The sequence below is a fragment of the Chiloscyllium punctatum genome, chromosome 4 (genome assembly GCF_047496795.1).
Source record: "Chiloscyllium punctatum isolate Juve2018m chromosome 4, sChiPun1.3, whole genome shotgun sequence".
Taxonomy (NCBI): domain Eukaryota; kingdom Metazoa; phylum Chordata; class Chondrichthyes; order Orectolobiformes; family Hemiscylliidae; genus Chiloscyllium; species Chiloscyllium punctatum.
In genome coordinates this window covers 69,246,829-69,268,799 of record NC_092742.1, presented here as the reverse complement: position 1 = coordinate 69,268,799, position 21,971 = coordinate 69,246,829, and the positions used below count along the sequence as shown (strand labels likewise).

The following is a 21,971-nucleotide window of genomic DNA, read 5'->3' as shown; positions in this document are numbered from 1 at the left end:
CTAAATTTATTTGCAGGAAGTGAAGCAGATGAACACTTATTATCCAAAGTAGAGTGGCCAAAATTTAATACTGAATGCAGTAAGCGTGGGAGTGTGCATCTTTACTAGTGACTGTCTCCCTTCCCGTCATCAGGGAGAATGATTTCTGGATCAAGTCCCATTCAGCTATTTAGAATTGACTGGTGAGCTTCTCGGCAAACTCATCATAGGCCACAGCGTCTGGGCCTTAGACGTTGCCTCTGCCAGCACAGGTTTTGGGGGCTTAAGCCTTGAGAAGATGTGTTTTTTTTCTAGGTTTGCAGGGTTAGAATTGGTTGCAAGGGGGGTGGAAAGAAGAATCAGTAGAGTTCCCCAGCCTTACCTCACATCTATTCCCCAGATTGACACAAATGGAGCTGTCATGCATTTTCTGACCCCCAAATAAGAAGCTAGGTTACTCAGATCCAGCCTTTTGTTTTTGCTGTCAGGAAGGGCAAGTGATCAGGCAGGTGGCATATTGAGGCCCTTAATTTACTGTTAATTCACCATTTAAGGGCCCGAATTGGTGGAGAGTTGAGAAGGTTATCTATGGGCAGCCTCTTCCAGTGGTTAATTGTGAAGGTGGCAATAAATGGACAAGTATCTCACTGAGGACAACCTACCCAATTATTTGTCCTTCTGAAAGGACGGGTTACAACAAACTTTTATCTGCCCACCTCTATAACCAGCGCTCCTCAAACATCCCAGAAGATTCCCCTGGCCTCGGAAATGCCATTAGCCATGCGGCTGACGCAGCTACCACCGCCAAGCTGAGTGATGATGTCACTTCCGCCCCCATCATGGCCACTCCCACAGCCACTTCCGGCCCTCACATCATCGCTGATGCCACACGCTCAGTGACTTCCGCCACCCCTACTGCCATGATCACCACCACTTCCGCCCCCACCAGCGCCACTCATCTGCATTCTGCTGACACGCCCCCCCACAGACCCTACTGTCACTATCCCCACCCCCCAGAACCCCGAGGGGAACATTACCCCTGCTCATGTCTCCACCCCCATTTCCCCCCACCATCACACCCACTCAAGGTACTGGCTCCGACCCCACTCCCAGCTCCACATCCACACCCAGATCCCAGCTCCCGGTCCTGCCGAGTTTTCACCATCCCTCCAGACCTCCCACTCACTGAGGACGAACGATCAGTCCTCAGCAAAGGACTCACCTTCATCCCCCTCCGTCCACGCATCAATGAATTTAATACACGCCGTGACATTGAACAATTCTTCCGTCGCCTCCGCCTCCGAGCTTACTTTCACAATCAGGACTCCCGCCCACCTTCCGAGGACCCCTTCGCCCACCTCCAACACACTGCATCCACCTGGACACCCTGCGCTGGCCTATTACCTGCCTTTGACCTCTTCATTTCCAACTGCAGCCGGGACATTAACCGCCTCAACCTGTCGACCCCCCTCCCCCACTCCAACCTCTCACCCTCACAACGCGCAGCCCTCCAATCCCTCTGCTCTAATCCCAACCTCACCATTAAGCCAGCGGATAAAGGGGGCGCAGTGGTAGTCTGGCGCACTGACCTCTACACCGCTGAAGCCAAACGCCAACTTGAGGACACCTCTTCCTACCGCCCCCTCGACCATGACCCCACCCCCCATCACCAAGCCATCATCTCCCAGACCATACAGAACCTCATCACCTCAGGAGATCTCCCACCCACAGCTTCCAACCTCATAGTCCGGGAACCCCGCACTGCCCGGTTCTCCCTACTTCCCAAGATCCACAAGCCTGACGACCCTGGCCGACCCATTGTCTCAGCATGCTCCTGCCCCACTGAACTTATCTCTACCTACCTCGACACTGTCCTATCCCCCCCTAGTCCAGAAACTCCCCACATATGTTCGAGACACCACTCACGCCCTCCATCTCCTCCAAGACTTCCGTTTCCCCGGCCCCCAACGCCTCATCTTCACCATGGATATCCAATCCCTCTACACCTCCATCCGCCACGACCAGAGTCTCCAAGCCCTCCATTTTTTTCTCTCCCGGCGTCCCCAACAGTACCCTTCCACTGACACTCTCATTCGTTTGGCCGAACTGGGCCTCACCCTTAACAATTTCTCCTTTGAATCCTCCCACTTTCTCCACACCATATGGGTAGCCATGGGGACACGTATGGGCCCCAGCTATGCCTGTCTCTTTGTTGGCTATGTAGAACAGTTGATCTTCCGTAATTACACCAGCACCACTCCCCACCTCTTCCTCCGCTACATTGATGACTGCATTGGCGCCACCTCGTGCTCCCGCGAGGAGGTTGAGCAATTCATCAACTTCACCAACACATTCCACCCTGACCTTAAATTTACCTGGACCATCTCTGACACCTCGCTCCCCTTCCTGGACCTCTCCACCTCCATTAGTGACGACCAACTTGACACTGACGTTTTTTACAAACCCACCGACTCCCACAGCTACCTGGATTACACCTCTTCCCACCCTATCTCTTGCAAAAATGCCATCCCATATTCCCAATTTCTCCGCCTCCGCCGTATCTGCTCCCTGGAGGATCAGTTCCACCATAGAACACACCACATGGCCTCCTCCTTCAGAGACCGCAATTTCCCTTCCCACGTGCATCTCGTCCACATCCCACACCTCCGCCCTCAGACCCCAACCCTCCAACCGTAACAAGGACAGAATGCCCCTGGTGCTCACCTTCCACTCTACAAACCTTCGCATAAACCAAATCATCCGCCGACATTTCCGCCACCTCCAAAAAGGCCCCACCACCAGGGATATATTTCCCTCCCCACCCCTTTCCGCCTTCTGCAAAGAACGTTCCCTCCGTGACTACCTGGTCAGGTCCACACCCCCCTACGACCCACCCTCCCATTCTGGCACTTTCCCCTGCCACTGCAGGAACTGTAAAACCTGTGCCCACACCTCCTCCCTCACCTCTATCCAAGGCCCTAAAGGAGCCTTCCACATCCATCAAAGTTTTACCTGCACATCTACTCATATCATTTATTGTATCCGTTGCTCCCGATGTGGTCTCCTCTACATTGGGAGACTGGGCGCCTCCTAGCAGAGCGCTTTAGGGAACATCTCCGAGACACCCGCACCAATCAACCAAACCGCCCCGTGGCCCAACATTTCAACTCCCCCTCCCACTTTGCTGAGGACATGGAGGTCCTGGGCCTCCTTCACCGCCGCTCCCTCACCACCAGACGCCTGGAGGAAGAACGCCTCCTCTTCCGCCTCGGAACACTTCAACCCCAGGGCATCAATGTGGACTTCAACAGCTTCCTCATTTCCCCTTCCCCCACCTCATCCTAGTTTCAAACTTCCAGCTCAGCACTGTCTCCTTGACTTGCCCGGACTTGTCCAACCTGCCTATCTCCTTTTCCACCTATCCACTCCACCCTCTCCTCCTTGACCTGTCACCTTCATCTCCTCCCCCACTCACCCATTGTACTCTATGCTTCTCTCTCCCCACCCCCACCCTCCTCTAGCTTATCTCTCCGTACTTCAGGCTCACTGCCTTTATTCCTGATGAAGGGCTTTTGCCCGAAACGTTGATTTCGCTGCTCGTTGGATGCTGCCTGAACTGCTGTGCTCTTCCAGCACCACTAATACTGGTATTTGCTTTCCAGCATTTGCAGTTATTGTTTTTATCTCCAAGGAGGTGATAATCATGCCCATTGTCCTAGACATTTTCAATGAACCTATTCTAACTTGTCATGACACACTTCTGAAGATGTTCAGATTTGAACATGGGTCCTCTGGCCCAGAGGTAGTGACATTATCAATGTGTCATTCGACCCCTTTGCCTGTTGCCTTATTCTTAAGTCTTCAACTGAGTTCATGCTTACAACTGTCGGTCATAATTGACTGCGTGACCATCTTTTGCAGTAATGTTTATTTGCAGCACCAGGATTGATGGATCTGGACATATTCCTGGGGATTTCATTACATGGCATACCTTACTTCCTTTGCCTCGTCCAATTGAAACAGTTTCTCCCTACCTCCCCTTCTGTTTTGAGTAGTTTTTTCATTCAATCTGAAACATTTGACAATAGCTTAATTTTTTTTCAACCCTTTATTTGTATAAATTGGTAATGAACTCTTTTATTTTTAGGTTTAAACACAGAAGGACTGTATCGTGTAAGTGGAAACAGGACTGATCAAGATAACATTCAAAGGCAGTTTGATCAAGGTAACAGTACCAGTGTTTCTAAATAACAAAATGAAGCCTTTTCTTCTCACTGTTACATGTATTGACATTGTTTTGTAACTACGTACAGGATTTTAAAAAAATCAATAGGCTAGACTGTTTTGATGTTCAAATCAAGAACAACCATAAGATATGGCAAAGGGGAAGCCAAATTTATTTTCATTCAGATAAAAATATTTTCATTATTATGCTAATGTAGACCTTGAGCAGTTGTTTTGGAGTATTGTGACTTATTCATTTTTCCCCAGTTTTAACTTTTTATCAATAAAGTAATTCTCAATCAGTCTTATCAAAATTGAGCAGTCTTTCTGATGCCAGAGACAATCCATTGAGAGTCAATAGCATGTAGTTTGAAACGTTGCTGTCTGGTACCACCTCTGGATATAATTTTGAGGAGTCACTGCAACTGTTTTTTTAAATTTGAACAAAGATCATTTAACTTGTATCTTCTGTAATATACTGTAGTTTACTCCCATCCTATATTTTATAGATCAATTTTGAAGTTATCAAGGAAGATAAAATGAGGGAATATAATGTAGTCACTAAGCTAAAATTGATTGAAGAAGCTTCTTTGTTTGCCCATTTGACTAATTGCAAATTACCTTACTATTGGACTGGGAAAGATAGAAACCAGATTTTGGGGAGGAAGAGTTTAGCTTTGGAAATGGTCTGTGACACTGGTCCAAACAAATCTATTCAGGAAGAGTGTACAGAATATAATTATCAGCATAAATCATTTGAACTAAACAATCTGTTTTTGAAATGTGGATTTTATTTCAAAATAGTGATTCAGGATCATATACCTGTATGATGTGGGAAGTGGTGGACCCAATTGTGATACATAGTGACCACTCCCGTCGCAAATGCTGGTTGCTGGACAGGTTCTGACTCCAGTTGAGAAGCTGGAGCCTAAACTTCAAACATTGTGACCTATCGAGGAGGAGGAGGGTTCCCTGGATGCTTTGTTTTAGGAGGTAGTCACACCCCTTAGATTGAATTCAGTCAGTGGTCAGAGACAGGAGGGTGTTACTACCAGCACGGCAGGTAATGGAATCCAGGTGATATTGCTGAAAGAGCCTCAGTCCTAGGTTTGTCTATCAGGTTTGAGATTCATGCTCCCTTTGTGGACCAGAGTGAGCGCTATAGGGCAAACTGACCATGTCTCCTTGATACAAGGAGACATTTAAGAGTAGGGGAGGGGTAGAAAGAGCTGTTCCGATAGGACAGGCTCCACCTGAATCATGCTGGGGCCAGAGTCCTGATGAATCGCATTACTAGGGCTTGTGGATAGCGGGTTTCAGTTGCATGGAAAATTACGGAAAAACGTCGAGGAGGGTTTGGGGTGGTTATGAAAGTTTCCAGAATAAGTAATAGAACAGTTGAAAAAGGTCAGGAATCTAACCAGACATAGCAGGTAAGGGGATGACTATGAGAAGAGTGGTGATCAATGCAGGATGTTGTACTTATATACGCACAGTATATGAAACAAAATACGATATTGTAGCGTAGATTGAGGTTGGCAGACGCAATGTTGTGGACGTCACAGAGACATAGCCCACAAGAGGATCAAAGCTGGGAGCCAAATATCCAAGGATATGTAGCCTGTCAAAAGGACAGGCATATGGGCATAGGAAAAGTGTTGCCTTGTTAGTAAGAAATTAAATTAAGTTGGCAGAAAGAAGTGAATACAGCATTGCATGATGTAGAATCCATGTGGGTAGAGCTGAGAAATTGCAAAAGAGAAGAGTTTATAAACCGGTCTTTTAGCAGTCGTCAGGACGCAGGCTTAAAATAAATCAGGAGGTACAAAAGGCACGTAAGAAAGGCGCTATTGCAATAATCATGGGGAAATTCAACATGCAGGTAGATTGGGAAAATCAGGTTGATCGTGGATCCCAGCAAAATAAATTTGAGAAATGATTGCAAGATTTATTTTAGAGCAGCATGTGATAAAGCCCACTAAGGAAACAAGTATTTATGGATTTAGTAATGTTTAAAAGATACACTTGATTAGGAAACTTAAGGTGAAGGAACACCTTGGGGCAGTGACCACAATGAGAGAGAATTCATCCTGCAGTTTGAAGGGGAGAAGCTGGAATCAGATGTAACAGTCTTACAATTGAGTAAAGGTATGATACAAATGCAAAGACGTGAGGGAGGAGCTGGCCAGAGTTGATTAGAAGAGCCTAGCAGGGAAGACAGTGGTGCAGCAATGGCAGGAGTTTCTGAAAGGAATTCAGGAGGTGCAGGAGAAATTCATCCCAAGGAAGAGGAAACACTATTGGGTGAATAAGGCAGCTGTGGCTGATAAGGGAAATTATGGACAGCATGAAAGAAAATGGATGCAATGTGTTGAAGGTCAGTGTGAAGCCTTTACAAAGAAACAGTGGACAACTAAAAAAGCAATCGGGAGAAGATGATGAAATATGAGGGTAAGCTATCTAATAATTTAAAAGACAATTTAACATTTTTTTTAACATATATGAAAGGTGATGGAGAGGCAAGAGTGTTCATTAGTGTGCTAGAATAATGGGGAACACAATTAATGGAGGAACTGCATAGATACTTGCATCAGTTTTCAAGATAGAGGACATTAGTCGCACACCAGAATGTCAAGAGAGTCAGGGGGCAGAGGTGAATGTCGTGGCCATGACGAGGTGCTGAGGAAGCTAAGATTTGAAAGTAGATAAATCACCTAGACTGATGGACTACAACCCATGGTTCTGAAGGAGATGATTAAAGAGATTATGGAGACATAGATGGTGATCTTTCAGGAATTACTCAAGTCAGGGAGGGTCCCAGAGAACAGGAAAATGGCAAATGTGCCATCCCTTTTTAAGATGAGAGGGAGGCCGAAGACACAAAATTACAGGTCAGTTCGCCTGACCTTGGCCATTGATAAGATTTTAGAGTCCATTATTAAGGATGAGATTGTGGAGTACTTGAAGTGCATGGTAAAATAGGGCTGAGTCAGCATGGCTTCATAAAGCGAAGTCATGCCTGACCAATCTGTTTGCCTTCTTTGAGGAGGTAGCTACCTAGTGAGACAAAGGAGAGCCAGTGGAAGTGATCTATTTGGATTTCCAGAAAGGCTTTGACTGACTGCTCAATAAGACAAGAGCCAGAATTGTTAGGAGCAAGGTACCAGCATGGATCGAGGATTGGCAGAAGGCAGAGAGTGGAGATAAAGACAACTTTTTCAAGATGGCAGCTGGTGACTACTGGAGTTTCACAGAGGTCCATGTTAGGACTGCAACTATTCATGTTATATATTAACAATATAGGTGAAGGAACTGAGGCTATTGTTGCAAAGTTTGCAAATGACACATAGGTGGAGGAATAAGTAGTGTGGAAGAGGGAGGGAGGCTGTAGTAGGGTTTGGACAGGCTTGGAGAGTGGGCAAAGAAGTGGCAGATGGAATACAATGTGGCAAGTGTTAAGTTATGCACTTTGATAGAAAGAATAAAGGTGAAGACAACTTTCTACATAGGAAATGCATGAGGAATCTAAAACACAAAGGGACTTGGGAGCAGAATTCTAGTGCAGGATTCTGTTAAGATTAACATGCACATTCACTTGGCAGTCAAGAAGGCAAAAGCAATATTCGCATCCATTTCCAGAGGTCGAGAATACAAGAAGAGAGGTGCACTGCTGACATTATGCAAGGCTCTGGTCAGGCCAAATTGAAATATTGTGAACAGTTTTGGGTCCTCATATGTAAGGAAGGATGTCCTTGGAGGGAGTCAAGAGGCGGTTTAGAAGAATAATGCTAGGGATGAAGAATTTGTCATATGAGGAATTGTTGAGGACTTTGTGTCTGTATTTGGAGTTCAGAAGGATGAAGGGAGGGGATCTGATTGGAATTTACAGAATACTGAGAGCCCAGATATAGTGGACATGGCAAAGATGTTTCCATGAGTAGGAGAGACGAGGACCCAAGGGCCCAGCCTCAGAGTGAAAGGATGATGACCATTTAGATGGACAAGTTCTTCACCAAGGTGGTAGTTGATCTGTGCTACTTGTTACTGCAGAGGGCTGTGGAGGCCAAATCATTGAGTGTCTTTAAGAAAGCGATCGGTTGTTGATTAGTAAGGAAATCAAGACTTTTGGGCAAAGGGCAGGAGTTTGGGGTTGAGAAGTGTGTTAGTTAGGCCACTTTTAAAATATTGTGCAATTCTGGTCTCCCTCTTATAGGAAGGATGTTGTGAAACTTGAAAGGGTACAGAAAAGATTTGCAAGGATGTTGCCAGGGTTGGAGGATTTAAGCTATACGGAGAGGCTGAACAGGCTGGGGCTATTTTCCCTAGAGCATCAGAGGCTGAGGGGTGACCTTGTAGAGGTTTATAAAATCATAAGGGTAAATAGACAAAGTATTTTCCCTGGGATGGGGGAGTCCAGAACTAGAGGGCATAGGTGTAGGGTGAGAGGGGAAAGATTTTAAAGGGACCTAAGAGGCAACCTTTTCATGCCCGCCAGAGGAATTCCAACATTTAAAAAACATCTGAGTCGGTATAGGAATAGGAAGGGTTTAGAGAGATATGTAGGCGAAAGTGAGTACTGTAAGTGCTGGAAGTTAGAGTCAAGTGTGGTGGCTGCAAAAGCACAGCAAGTCAGGGAAAATCAGAGGTGCATGAAAATCGACGTTTTGGGCAAAAGCCCTTCATCAGGAATGCAGCTGGGAGCCTTGGGGGAGGAGAGATAAATGGGGGGGTGGGAGCTGGGGTGGAAGGTAGCTGGGAGTACCTTGATGGAGGTGGGAGTAAAGATGATAGGTTGGAGTGGCATGGGTAGGTGAGAAGGAAGGTGGACAGGTCATGAAGAAGGTGCTGAGCTGGAAGGTTGGAACTAGGGTAAGTTGGGGGGAGTGGAAATGAGGAAACTGGTGAAATCCACATTAATGCTGTAGTTTTGGAGGGTCCCAAGGCGGAAGATGAGGCGTTCTTCCTCCAGGTGTCATGTGGTAAGGAAATGGCAATAGAGAAGGCCCAGGACCTGCATGTCCTTGGCGGAGTGGGATGGGTAGTTGAAGTGTTCGGCCATGAGGTGGTGGGGTTGGTTGGTGCGGGTGTCCCGGAGATGTTCTCTGAAGCACTCTGCGAGTAGGCATCCTGTCTCTCCAATGTAGACGAGCAACGGATACAGTAAATGGCATGTGTGGAAGTGCAGGTGAAACTTTGGATGTGGAAGGCTCCTTTGGGGCCTTGGACGAAGGTGGGGGGGGAGGTGTGAGCACAAGTTTTGCAATTCCTGAGGTGGCAAGGGGAAGGTGGGATGGAGGGGGATGTGGACCTGACGAGGTAGTCGTGGAGAGAATGGTCTGTACGGAAAGTGGATGGGGTGGGGAGGGAAATATATCTTTGGTGGTCGGGTCCATTTGTAGGTGGCGGAAATGGCAGAGGATTATGTGATGTGGGGTGGAAGCTGAGGACCCGGGGAGGTTCTGTCCTTGGTGCGGTTAGAGGGGTGGGGTTCAAGGGCAGAAGAGTAGGAAATGGATGAGATGCGCTGGAGGGCATCATCAACCACGTGGGAGGGGAAATTGCGGTCTTTAAAGAGGGAGGCCATCTGTGGTGGAACTGGTCCTCCTGGGAGCAGATGTGGTAGAGGCGGAGGAATTGGGAATAAGGTATAGCAGGTGCCGGTGTAACTCTGGAAGATAGACTGTCCACATAGCCGACAAAGAGACTGGCATAGCTGGGGCCCATGTGGGTGCCCATGGTGACCCTTTTTGCCTGGAGGAAGTGGGAGGAATGGAAGGAGAAATTGTTGATGGTGAGGACCAGTTCAACTAAACGAATAAGAGTGTCAATGGAAGGGTACTGGTGGGGAGTTCGGGAGAGGAAGGAACGGAGGGCTTGAGGCCCGAGTCATGGCAGATGGAGGTGTATAGCAATTGGGTGTCCTTGGAGAAGATGAGGCATTGGGGGCTAGGGAAACTGAAGTCTTGGAGGAGGTAGAGACTATGGGTGGTGGCCCAAACTTATCTGGGGAGTTCCTGGACCAAGGGGATAAGACATATGTATCGAGGTATGTGGAGATGAATTCAGTGGGGCAGGAGCAGACTGAGACAGTAGGTCGGCCAGAATCGTCAGGCTTGTGGATTTCGGGCAGTGCGAGGTTCCCGAACTATGAGGTTGGAACCTGTGGGTGGGAGATCCCCGAAGGTGATGAGATTGTGTACATTCTGGGAGATGATGGTTTAGTGTTGGGAGGTGAGTTCATGGTCGAGAGAGGGCAGTTGGAGGAGGGAAATACGTCAAGTGCTGGTAAACGGGACTAGATTAGTTTAGAATATGGATGAGTTGGAGTGAAGGATCTGTTTCTGTGCGGTATGTCTCTATAACGCTATAACCATGATTGAATGATGGAGCAGACTCAATGGGCTGAATGGCCTAATTCTGTTGCTAGGTCTCTCAGTCTCTTCTGCTGGGATCCCTACACCAGTGGGAACAATATTTCCCCACCTACTCTGTTTGGAACACTCATGATTTCAAACACATTTTTGTGAAAACTCCTTCTGGCCTCCTCCAAGGGATACAGTCCCAACCTCTTAAACCTATTGACAGATGCAAATTTCTTGTGATTCTTTTCTGCAGTCTCTTTAATGCTTTCATGTTTTTCTGAAAATGTAATTCCCTGAGTTGTGCGCAGTACTCCGATTGAGACTGAACCAGTGTTACATACGTTTAACATGACTTTCCTGCTTTTCTACTTGATTAGCTTATTAATAACCCCTAGGATGCAATGTGCTTTTTTAAAATTTAACCTATTTTTCTAATCAACCTGCTCAGAAATGTTATTACACACCTCTGGAGCAGGTGAAGCCTAAACCCGGTGCTCCTGGTCCAATGTAGGAGGGGCACGACCACAGTGCCACAAGCGGTCCAGCCACAGTATGCTTTATTAACTGTTCTCTGAATCCTGCATACTGCTTCCAGCAAATATATTTATGCGAATAGATCCCTCAGTCTTTTTGCTCCTGCTTTCAGAATTGTACCTTTTTATTTTATATTGTCTTCTGTTGTTCCTGCCAAAATTAATCAGTTCATTCTGCAGCAAAATTTTGTCTGCTGCTTCTCCACTCATTCCACCAAACTATCTAGAAGTTTCAAAGTTCTGCATTATCTCTGCACTGTTGGAGATGTTTTCAAGCTTTTGTAGCATACACAAGTTTTTAAGTTGTGTTCTATACACCACACACACACACACACACACACACACACACACACACACACACACACACACACACACACATATATATCAGGAAGAGTAAGGGTCCTCATACCAATGTGGGTATTCGTCTGTAAGTCATGCTCCAGTCTGAAAAACATCCCTTAACACATTAATTAACTTGCCCTCATCAACGTTCTCTGTTCCCTCTTTTTTTAAAAAAAATCTCCAGGATTAGTAAAACAATATTTATCCTTAGCAAGTCCATTAACCCACATTCACCTAATTGACTATTAATTTTGTCTTGAGTTATTATTTCACGAAGCATCCCTACCACTGAGGTTAAACTAAGTTGAATTTATCTTTGTACCCTTTTTGAACAAGAATGTAACATTGGAAGTCACCAATCCTCAGGCAGTGGCTCACGTCTGAAAAAGAGTGGAAAATAATGGTCAGTGCCTCTGCAGTTTGCATACGGACTTCCCTCAGTATCTTTGGATGCATCTCATCCAGTCCTGGTGCCTTATCGTTAACCTCTCTTCTCCTTATCAGTTCTTATCAAATGCTTACAATTTGTAAATTGTTTCCTCTTCCTTTTGATGATTTGCACAGCATCATCTTGATAGAGACAGATACAAAATATTTGTTTAATACCTCATGACTGTCCTCCCTCCTATTATTTTAACAGCTTCATAACTTATTCACTACTTCAAGATTGTCAGCAATAGAGCTAGGCATAATATGAGGAGAAACATCTTTACTCAGAGTTGTTAGGATTTGGAATGCGCTGCTCGTGAGAGTGGTGGAGGCAGACTCCACCAGAGGGTTCAAAAGCGACCTGAGTATTTTTTTGAAAGGGATGAAGTTAGAGGGTTGGAGAGGGTAGCTTTGGGAGTTGGTATAGGTGCGATGGGTTGAATGGCTCCTATACTGTAAAGTTGTATAATTTTTCTGGTCTCTTCCTTTTACTACCCTTTTACTAATTATATGCCGATGAAAGGTTTTACTTCAGCTGCTATCCTTTTTCCATACTGTACAGGTTTCTCTTGTTCACTTTTCACTTCCTCTCTGAATCCTTTAGCCTGGGTTTAGTTATATTATCCACATGACATTGCCAGAAGCACACTTTTGCTTCTCTTAAATACTATCTCTTCCATCATCCAGAGAACTCTGGATTTGTTTACCGTTCATTTTCTTTGTGGGGAGAAACCATGACTTATCTCCATTGTTCTGTTATCTAAATAAATATCAGCATTTGATTCCTATTTATCTGGCTGATATTGATTCATCTTCCAGTGAATTAATCTTAATGATTTGTTCCTTGTCCTTTTCAAAAGACATGGTAGTAGGATGGCTATTCTCTTAGTGTTCCCCTGTTGACACTTGGCCCAACCCATTGACAAGAATTAGATACAGGTTGACATTAGCCTAGAAAAATGCTGCCGTAGAAAGTTCTCCTGAACATTCTTTAAGAATTCTTGCCTTTCTCTCCCCTCTGCGTAACTTCACTCCCAGTCGATATTCAAATAATTAAAATCTAGTGATATAGCTGTCATATGATTCATCTATATTGTTGGTATTCTGTTGCAGATTTGTTGCTTTACATCTTTATGGTTATTTGGTTCCCTTTAAACTACAGCAAGCAATGTAATTACAGCTAAGGAACAAAAAGGTGCAGCCACATAGTTTCTGCCCTTTAACTTCTCTCTCCCTTTCTCTCTCTCTCTCTCGCTTTTTCTCTCTCTTTCGCTTTCCCTCAGTTTCCCTCTCTCTCTTTCTCTCACTTTCACTCGCTCTCGCTTTCACTCTCTCGCTTTCACTCTCTCGCTTTCACTCTCTCGATTTCACTCTCTCACTTTCCCTCGCTTTCTCTCGCTTTCACTCTCTCGCTTTCTCTCTCACTCTCGCTTTCACTCTCGCTTTCTCTCTCACTCTCGCTTTCACTCTCTCGCTTTCTCTCACGCTCTCTTTCTCTCCTCTCTCTCTTTCGCGCTCTCTTTCCCCCTCTCTCGCTCGCTTTCACTCTCGCTTTCCCGCTCTCTCGCTTTCCCGCTCTCTCGCTTTCCCGCTCTCTCGCTTTCCCGCTCTCTCGCTTTCCCGCTCTCTCGCTTTCCCGCTCTCTCGCTTTCCCGCTCTCTCGCTTTCCCGCTCTCTCGCTTTCTCTCACTCTCGCTTTCTCTCACTCTCGCTTTCTCTCTCTCTCGCTTTCTCTCACTCGCTTTCTCTCACTCTCGCTTTCTCTCTCGCTTTCTCTCACTCTCGCTTTCTCTCTCGCTTTCTCTCTCACTTTCACTCTCGATTTCTCACTCTCGCTTTCTGTCACTCGCTTTCTGTCACTCGCTTTCTCTCTCTCGCTTTCTTTCTCTCGCTTTCTCTCTCTCTCGCTTTCTCTCTCTCTCGCTTTCTCTCTCTCTCGCTTTCTCTCTCTCTCGCTTTCTCTCACTCTCGCTTTCACTCTCTCGCTTTCACTCTCTCGCTTTCACTCTCTCGCTTTCACTCTCTCGCTTTCACTCTCTCGCTTTCACTCTCTCGCTTTCACTCTCTCGCTTTCACTCTCTCTCGCTTTCTCTCTCGCTTTCTCTCAGTCTCTCGCTTTCTCTCAGTCTCTCGCTTTCTCTCAGTCTCTCGCTTTCTCTCTCTCGCTTTCTCTCTCTCGCTTTCTCTCTCTCGCTTTCTCTCTCTCGCTTTCTCTCGCTTTCTCTCTCTCGCTTTCTCTCTCGCTTTCTCTCGCTTTCTCACTCTCGCTTTCACTCTCTCGCTTTCTCTCTCACTTTCTCTCTCACTCTCGCTTTCACTCTCTCGCTTTCTCTCACGCTCTCTTTCTCTCCTCTCTCTCTTTTTCGCGCTCTCTTTCCCCCTCTCTCGCTCGCTTTCACTCTCGCTTTCCCGCACTCTCGCTTTCCCGCTCTCTCGCTTTCCCGCTCTCTCGCTTTCCCGCTCTCTCGCTTTCCCGCTCTCTCGCTTTCCCGCTCTCTCGCTTTCCCGCTCTCTCGCTTTCTCTCACTCTCGCTTTCTCTCACTCGCTTTCTCTCACTCTCGCTTTCTCTCTCTCACTTTCACTCTCTCACTTTCACTCTCTCACTTTCACTCTCTCACTTTCACTCTCTCACTTTCACTCTCTCACTTTCACTCTCGATTTCTCTCTCTCGCTTTCTCTCTCTCGCTTTCTGTCACTCGCTTTCTGTCACTCGCTTTCTCTCTCTCGCTTTCTCTCTCTCGCTTTCTCTCTCTCGCTTTCTCTCTCTCGCTTTCTCTCTCTCGCTTTCTTTCTCTCGCTTTCTTTCTCTCGCTTTCTTTCTCTCGCTTTCTCTCACTCTCGCTTTCACTCTCTCGCTTTCACTCTCTCGCTTTCACTCTCTCGCTTTCACTCTCTCGCTTTCACTCTCTCGCTTTCACTCTCTCGCTTTCACTCTCTCGCTTTCACTCTCTCGCTTTCTCTCTCTCGCTTTCTCTCTCTCGCTTTCTCTCTCTCGCTTTCTCTCACTCTCGCTTTCTCTCGCTTTCTCACTCTCGCTTTCTCTCACTCTCGCTTTCACTCTCTCGCTTTCACTCTCTCGCTTTCACTCTCTTTCGCTTTCTCTCTCGCTTTCTCTCTCTCTCGCTTTCTCTCAGTCTCTTGCTTTCACTCTCGCTTTCACTCGCTCTCGCTTTATCTCGCTTTTGCTCTCTCGCTTTCGCTCTCTCGTTTCCCTCTCTCGCTTTCTCTCTCCCTCGCTTTCTCTCCCTCGCTTTCTCTCCCTCGCTTTCTCTCCCTCGCTTTCTCTCCCTCGCTTTCTCTCCCTCGCTTTCTCTCCCTCGCTTTCTCTCCCTCGCTTTCTCTCCCTCGCTTTCTCTCCCTCGCTTTCTCTCCCTCGCTTTCTCTCCCTCGCTTTCTCTCCCTCGCTTTCTCTCCCTCGCTTTCTCTCCCTCGCTTTCTCTCCCTCGCTTTCCCTCCCTCGCTTTCCCTCCCTCGCTTTCCCTCTCTCGCTTTCTCTCCCTCGCTTTCTCTCCCTCGCTTTCTCTCCCTCGCTTTCTCTCCCTCGCTTTCTCTCCCTCGCTTTCTCTCCCTCGCTTTCTCTCCCTCGCTTTCTCTCCCTCGCTTTCTCTCCCTCGCTTTCTCTCCCTCGCTTTCTCTCCCTCGCTTTCTCTCCCTCGCTTTCTCTCCCTCGCTTTCTCTCCCTCGCTTTCTCTCCCTCGCTTTCTCTCCCTCGCTTTCTCTCCCTCGCTTTCTCTCCCTCGCTTTCTCTCCCTCGCTTTCTCTCCCTCGCTTTCTCTCCCTCGCTTTCTCTCCCTCGCTTTCTCTCCCTCGCTTTCTCTCTCGCTCGCTTTCTCTCTCGCTCGTGCTTTCTCTCTCCTCTCCCTCGCTTTCTCTCCCTCGCTTTCACTCTCCCTCGCTTTCACTCTCCCTCGCTTTCACTCTCCCTCGCTTTCACTCTCCCTCGCTTTCACTCTCCCTCGCTTTCACTCTCCCTCGCTTTCACTCTCCCTCGCTTTCACTCTCCCTCGCTTTCACTCTCCCTCGCTTTCACTCTCCCTCGCTTTCACTCTCCCTCGCTTTCACTCTCCCTCGCTTTCACTCTCTCTCGCTTTCACACTCTCGCGCTTTCTCTCGTTTTCGCTCGCTTTCACTCGCTCACTCTCTCTCGCTTTCACTCTCTCACACTTTCTCTCTCTCGCGCTTTCTCTCTCCTCTCGCTTTCTCTTTCCCGCTTTCTCTCGCTTTCTATCTCTCGCTTTCTCTCTCTCTCTCTCTCGCTTTCACTCTCTCTCGCTTTCACACCCTCGCGCTTTTGCTCGCTTTCACTCGCTCTCTCTCGCTTTCACTCTCTTACGCTTTCTCTCTCTCCTCTCGCTTTCCCTCTCTTGCTTTCCCCCTCTCTCGCTTTCGCGCTCTCGCTTTCCTTCTCTCACGCTTTCGCTCTCTCGCGCTTTCTCTCTCCTCTATCTCGCTTTCTACCTCTCGCTTTCTACCTCTCGCTTTCTACCTCTCGCTTTCTACCTCTCGCTTTCTACCTCTCGCTTTCTACCTCTCGCTTTCTACCTCTCGCTTTCTACCTCTCGCTTTCTACCTCTCGCTTTCTACCTCTCGCTTTCTACCTCTCGCTTTCTACCTCTCGCTTTCTACCTCTCGCTTTCTACCTCTCGCTTTCTACCTCTCGCTTTCCCTCTCTCGCTTTCCCTCTCTCGCTTTCCCTCTCTCGCTTTCCCTCTCTCGCTTTCCCTCTCTCGCTTTCCCTCTCTCGCTTTCCCTCTCTCGCTTTCCCTCTCTCGCTTTCCCTCTCTCTCTCTCGCTTTCTTTCTCTCTCTCTCGCTTTCCCTCCCTCTCTCTCGCTTTCTCTCTCTCGCTTTCCCTCCCTCTCTTTCTCTCTCTCGCTTTCTCTCTCTCGCTTTCTCTCTCTCTCGCTTTCTCTCTCTCTCGCTTTCTCTCTCTCTCGCTTTCTCTCTCTCTCGCTTTCTCTCTCTCTCGCTTTCTCTCTCTCGCTTTCCCTCCCTCTCGCTTTCTATCTCCTCTCTCTTGCTTTCTGTCTCTCGCTTTCTGTCTCTCGCTTTCTGTCTCTCTCGCTTTCTGCCTCTCTCTCGCTTTGCCTCTCACTCGCTTTGTCTCTCACTCGCTTTGTCTCTCACTCGCTTTGTCTCTCACTCGCTTTGTCTCTCACTCGCTTTGTCTCTCTCTCGCTTTGTCTCTCCTCTCTCTCGCTTTCTATCTCCTCTCTCTCGCTTTCTATCTCCTCTCACTCGCTTTGTCTCTCACTCGCTTTGTCTCTCACTCGCTTTGTCTCTCACTCGCTTTGTCTCTCTCTCCCTTTGTCTCTCTCTCCCTTTGTCTCTCTCTCCCTTTGTCTCTCTCTCGCTTTCCCTCTCCTCTCTCTCGCTTTCCATCTCCTCTCTCTCGCTTTCTCTCCTCTCTCGCGCTTTCACTCTCGCTTTCTCTCCTCTCTCGCGCTTTCACTCTCGCTTTCTCTCTCTCGCTCACTCGCTTTCGCACTCTCGCGCTTTCTCACTCTCGCGCTTTCTCACTCTCGCGCTCTCTCACTCTCGCGCTCTCTCGCTCTCGCGCTCTCGCGCTCTCTCGCTCTCGCGCTCTCGCGCTCTCGCGCTCTCGCGCTCTCTCGCTCTCTCTCGCTCTCGCGCTCTCTCGCTCTCGCGCTCTCGCGCTCTCTCGCTCTCGCGCTCTCTCGCTCTCGCGCTCTCTCGCTCTCGCGCTCTCGCGCTCTCGCGCTCTCGCGCTCTCGCGCTCTCGCGCTCTCGCGCTCTCGCGCTCTCGCGCTCTCGCGCTCTCTCGCTCTCGCGCTCTCGATTTCTCGCGCTCTCGATTTCTCGCGCTCTCGATTTCTCGCGCTTTCGCTCGCTCTCTCGCGCTTTCTCTCTCTCTCGCGCTTTCGCTCTCGCGCTTTCGCTCTCTCGCGCTTTCGCTCTCTCGCGCTTTCGCTCTCTCGCTTTCTCTCTCTTTTTCGCTTTCTCTCTCTCGCTTTCTCTCTCTTTTTCGCTTTCTCTCTCTCGCTTTCTCTCTCTTTTTCGCTTTCTCTCTCTCTCGCTTTCTCTCTCTCTCGCTTTCTCTCTCTCTCGCTTTCTCTCTCTCTCGCTTTCTCTCTCTCGCTTTCTCTCTCTCGCTTTCTCTCTCTCGCTTTCTCTCTCTCGCTTTCTCTCTCTCGCTTTCTCTCTCTCGCTTTCTCTCTCTCGCTTTCTCTCTCTCGCTTTCTCTCTCTCGCTTTCTCTCTCTCGCTTTCTCTCTCTCGCTTTCTCTCTCTCGCTTTCTCTCTCTCGCTTTCTCTCTCTCGCTTTCTCTCTCTCGCTTTCTCTCTCTCGCTTTCTCTCTCTCGCTTTCTCTCTCTCGCTTTCTCTCTCTCGCTTTCTCTCTCTCGCTTTCTCTCTCTCGCTTTCTCTCTCTCGCTTTCTCTCTCTCGCTTTCTCTCTCTCGCTTTCTCTCTCTCGCTTTCTCTCTCTCGCTTTCTCTCTCTCGCTCTCTCTCTCTCGCTCTCTCTCTCTCGCTCTCTCTCTCTCGCTCTCTCTCTCTCTCTCTCCATCTCTCTCGCTCTCTCTCTCTCTCTCCATCTCTCTCTCTCTCGCTCTCTCTCTCTCGCTCTCTCTCTCTCGCTCTCTCTCTCTCGCTCTCTCTCTCTCGCTCTCTCTCTCTCGCTCTCTCTCTCTCGCTCTCTCTCTCTCGCTCTCTCTCTCTCGCTCTCTCTCTCCTCTCTCTCGCTCTCTCTCTCTCGCTCTCTCTCTCCTCTCTCTCGCTTTCTATTTCTCGCTTTCTGTCTCTCTCGCTTTGTCTCTCTCTCGCTTTGTCTCTCTCTCTCTCGCTTTGTCTCTCTCTCTCGCTTTGTCTCTCTCTCTCGCTTTGTCTCTCTCTCTCGCTTTGTCTCTCTCTCTCGCTTTGTCTCTCTCTCTCGCTTTGTCTCTCTCTCTCGCTTTGTCTCTCTCTCTCGCTTTGTCTCTCTCTCTCGCTTTGTCTCTCTCTCTCGCTTTGTCTCTCTCTCTCTCGCTTTCTCTCTCTCTCGCTTTCTCTCTCTCGCTTTCTCGCTTTCTACCTCTCGCTTTATCTCTTTTTCCTTTCTTCCTCTCGCTTTATCTCTTTTTCCTTTCTCTCTCTCTCGCTTTCTCTCTCTCTCTCGCTTTCTCTCTCTCTCTCGCTTTCTCTCTCTCTCGCTTTCTCTCTCTCTCTCGCTTTCTCTCTCTCTCTCTCGCTTTCTCTCTCTCGCTTTCTCTCTCTTTCTCGCTTTCTCTCTCTCTCGCTTTCTCTCTCTTATTCGCTTTCTCTCTCTCGCTTTCTCTCTCTTTTTCACTTTCTCTCTCTCTCGCTTTCTCTCTCTCTCGCTTTCTCTCTCTCTCGCTTTCTCTCTCTCTCGCTTTCTCTCTCTCTCGCTTTCTCTCTCTCTCGCTTTCTCTCTCTCTCGCTTTCTCTCTCTCTCGCTTTCTCTCTCTCTCGCTTTCTCTCTCTCTCGCTTTCTCTCTCTCTCGCTTTCTCTCTCTCTCGCTTTCTCTCTCTCTCGCTTTCTCTCTCTCTCGCTTTCTCTCTCTCTCGCTTTCTCTCTCTCTCGCTTTCTCTCTCTCTCGCTTTCTCTCTCTCTCGCTTTCTCTCTCTCTCGCTTTCTCTCTCTCTCGCTTTCTCTCTCTCTCGCTTTCTCTCTCTCTCGCTTTCTCTCTCTCTCGCTTTCTCTCTTTTTCTTTCTTTCTTTCTCTCGCTCTCTCGCTGCATATAATCTTTCATCCCCTTGGTACTGTAGAATCTATCTCACTCTGCCTTAAATATATCCTGGTCAAAGGGCGGCACAGTGTCTCAGTGGTTAGCACTGCTGCCTCACAGCGCCAGGGTCCCAGGTTCAATTCCCGCCTCGGGCAACTGTGTGGAGTTTGCACATTCTCCCCATGTCTGCATGGGTTTTCTCCGGGTACTCCGGTTTCCTCCCACAGTCGCAAATATGTGCAGGTTAGGTGAATTGGCCAAGCTAAATTGCCCGTAGTGTTAGGTGCACTAGTCAGGGTGGGTTGCTCTTCGGAAGGTCGGGGTGGACTTGTTGGGCCGAGGGGCCTGTTTCCACACTGTAGAGAATCTTAAAAAAAAGTTTCCTCAGGATTTTGTATGTAGAAGTTGGCTTTCTGGTTATTTTTATAACAAGCGTGTCCTACATCTTCTGAAGCATTGCAATGGAATACAAGCTGTACACACTTCATGTGCAGGGGCACCCTAATAAGTGACCTTGAGTGCAAGATGATCTTGCACTCGTTTGTTAAATGCTTCATTTTCTGACTTTGGCAGCTTTAATTACAATTTTGAGCATAATTCTGCCCACTTTCACTTCAATCCAAAGATTCCAGGTCGTACAGATTTGATTGGCAGAAAGGCCTTTTCTGTATTGTATGTTTCTATAGTTCTTTGATCTTTCAGACTTTCAGGCCCAAATCAGAAGTCCAAAGTGGGTAGATCCCAGAAGGATCCATGTCTTACTGCAAAAAGGACTGCTTTAGACTATGAGGAATGAATGGCACTGAACATAGTGCAGTTGTCAACAAACATTCCCATTTTTGAACTTGAGATAGAGGAAAGGTCATAGATAAAGCAGCTGAAGATTGTTGGGCCTAGGACAGTACCTGGAACTCAGGTAATTGATTTCCAATAATAAGGAGGATGTGTTGGGTGTCTTGAAAAACATGAAAGTAGATAGATACCCAGGCCTGATGGGATTTATTCGAAGATACAGAAGGATGGAAGAGAGGAGATTAGAGGCCTTGACAGAGATCATTTTGTTCTCTTTAGCTGCAGGTCAGGTCCCTGGTGAAGCCAATGTTTTTCTTTTGTTTAAGGGTGACAAGGAAAATCCAGGAAATTATAGACCAGTAAGCCTTGCACCAGTGTTAGGGAAATTATTGGAGAAGTTTCTGAGACAGGATTTATTTGCACTTAGAAATGAACTGACTTATTAGGATGGTCAGCATGGCTTTATGCGGGGGGGGGGTGGGTGGGTCTTGTCTCACAAAGATGATTGATGAGGGTAGATCAGTGGATGTTGTCTACATCGCCTTCGCTAAAGCATTTGACAAGGTGCCTCATGATTAAAAGATTAAGTTACATGGGATCCACAGTGAGTTGACAAATTGGCTTGATTTTAGAAGACAGGATGTTTGTGGAGGGGGTGTTTTTCTGACTGGAGGTCTGTGACCTGTGGTGTTCAGCTAGTATCAGTGCTGGGATCTCAGTTTGTAATATATATAAATGATTTGGGTGAAAATGTAGATGGTCTATTTAGTAAGTTTGCAGATGGCATAAAAATTGGGAGAGTTGTGGATTGTGATGGAGTTTGTCAGATGATATGCCATGATTTACGTTTGGAAAGTTGGTCTGCAAGTCCAAAGTGAAATAGGAAGGGTTTAGAGAAATATGGCCCAATTGCTGGCAAATGGAGCTAGATTTATTTAGAATATCTGGTTGACGTGGACAAGTTGGACCCAAGGGTCTGTTTCTGTGTTCTGCAACTCTATGACTTTATGATTTACATTTGGAAAGTTGAGCTGCAAATCCACAGTTACCTGAAATTGGCAATACAAGTGGATAAGGTGCTTGCCTTCATTAGTTGGGGCATTGAGTATAAAAGTTGACAAGTCATGTTAAAGCTGTATAAGACTTCAGGCCACATTTGACACATTTCTGGTCACCATACTATAGGAATGATGTGGAGGCTTTGGATTGGGTGTAAAAGAATTTTACCAGGATGTTGCCTGGATTGGAGTGTATTACCTATGAGGAGAAATTGGACAAACTTGGAATGTTTTCACTAGAGCCTCAGAGGTGAGGACTGACCTAATAAAAATACATAATTTTATGAGAAGTATGGACAGGGTGGATAGTTGGAGTCTGTTTCCCAAGATTGAAATATCTAATACTGGGGGACATTCATTAAAGATAATCTTAGAAAAGTTTAAAGGAGATAAGCAAAGAAAGTTTTTTTTAACCCAGGATGGTAGATGGCCTGGAATGTACTGCTGGGGAGGTGATCGAGGCAGATATGATAGCAACTTCGAAAAGCAGGCAGGGAATAAAGGGGTATTGACCATGTACAGGCAGATGGGATCAGTTTTGAATGGCATCATGGCTGGCACAGAC

The 21,971-nt window shown here is 47.4% G+C and overlaps 1 protein-coding gene across 3 annotated transcripts in view; it reads left to right on the top strand.

Annotated features, from left to right (window-relative positions):
- arhgap5 (Rho GTPase activating protein 5) overlaps positions 1 to 21,971 on the top strand; it is an 80,734-nt gene that overhangs the window by 38,912 nt on the left and 19,851 nt on the right. For all 3 annotated transcript variants that reach the window (XM_072568966.1, XM_072568968.1, XM_072568969.1), the window contains exon 4: positions 4,127 to 4,204. In XM_072568966.1, coding sequence (XP_072425067.1) covers positions 4,127 to 4,204 — 78 coding nt within the window. The remainder of the gene's footprint in view (positions 1 to 4,126; positions 4,205 to 21,971) is intronic.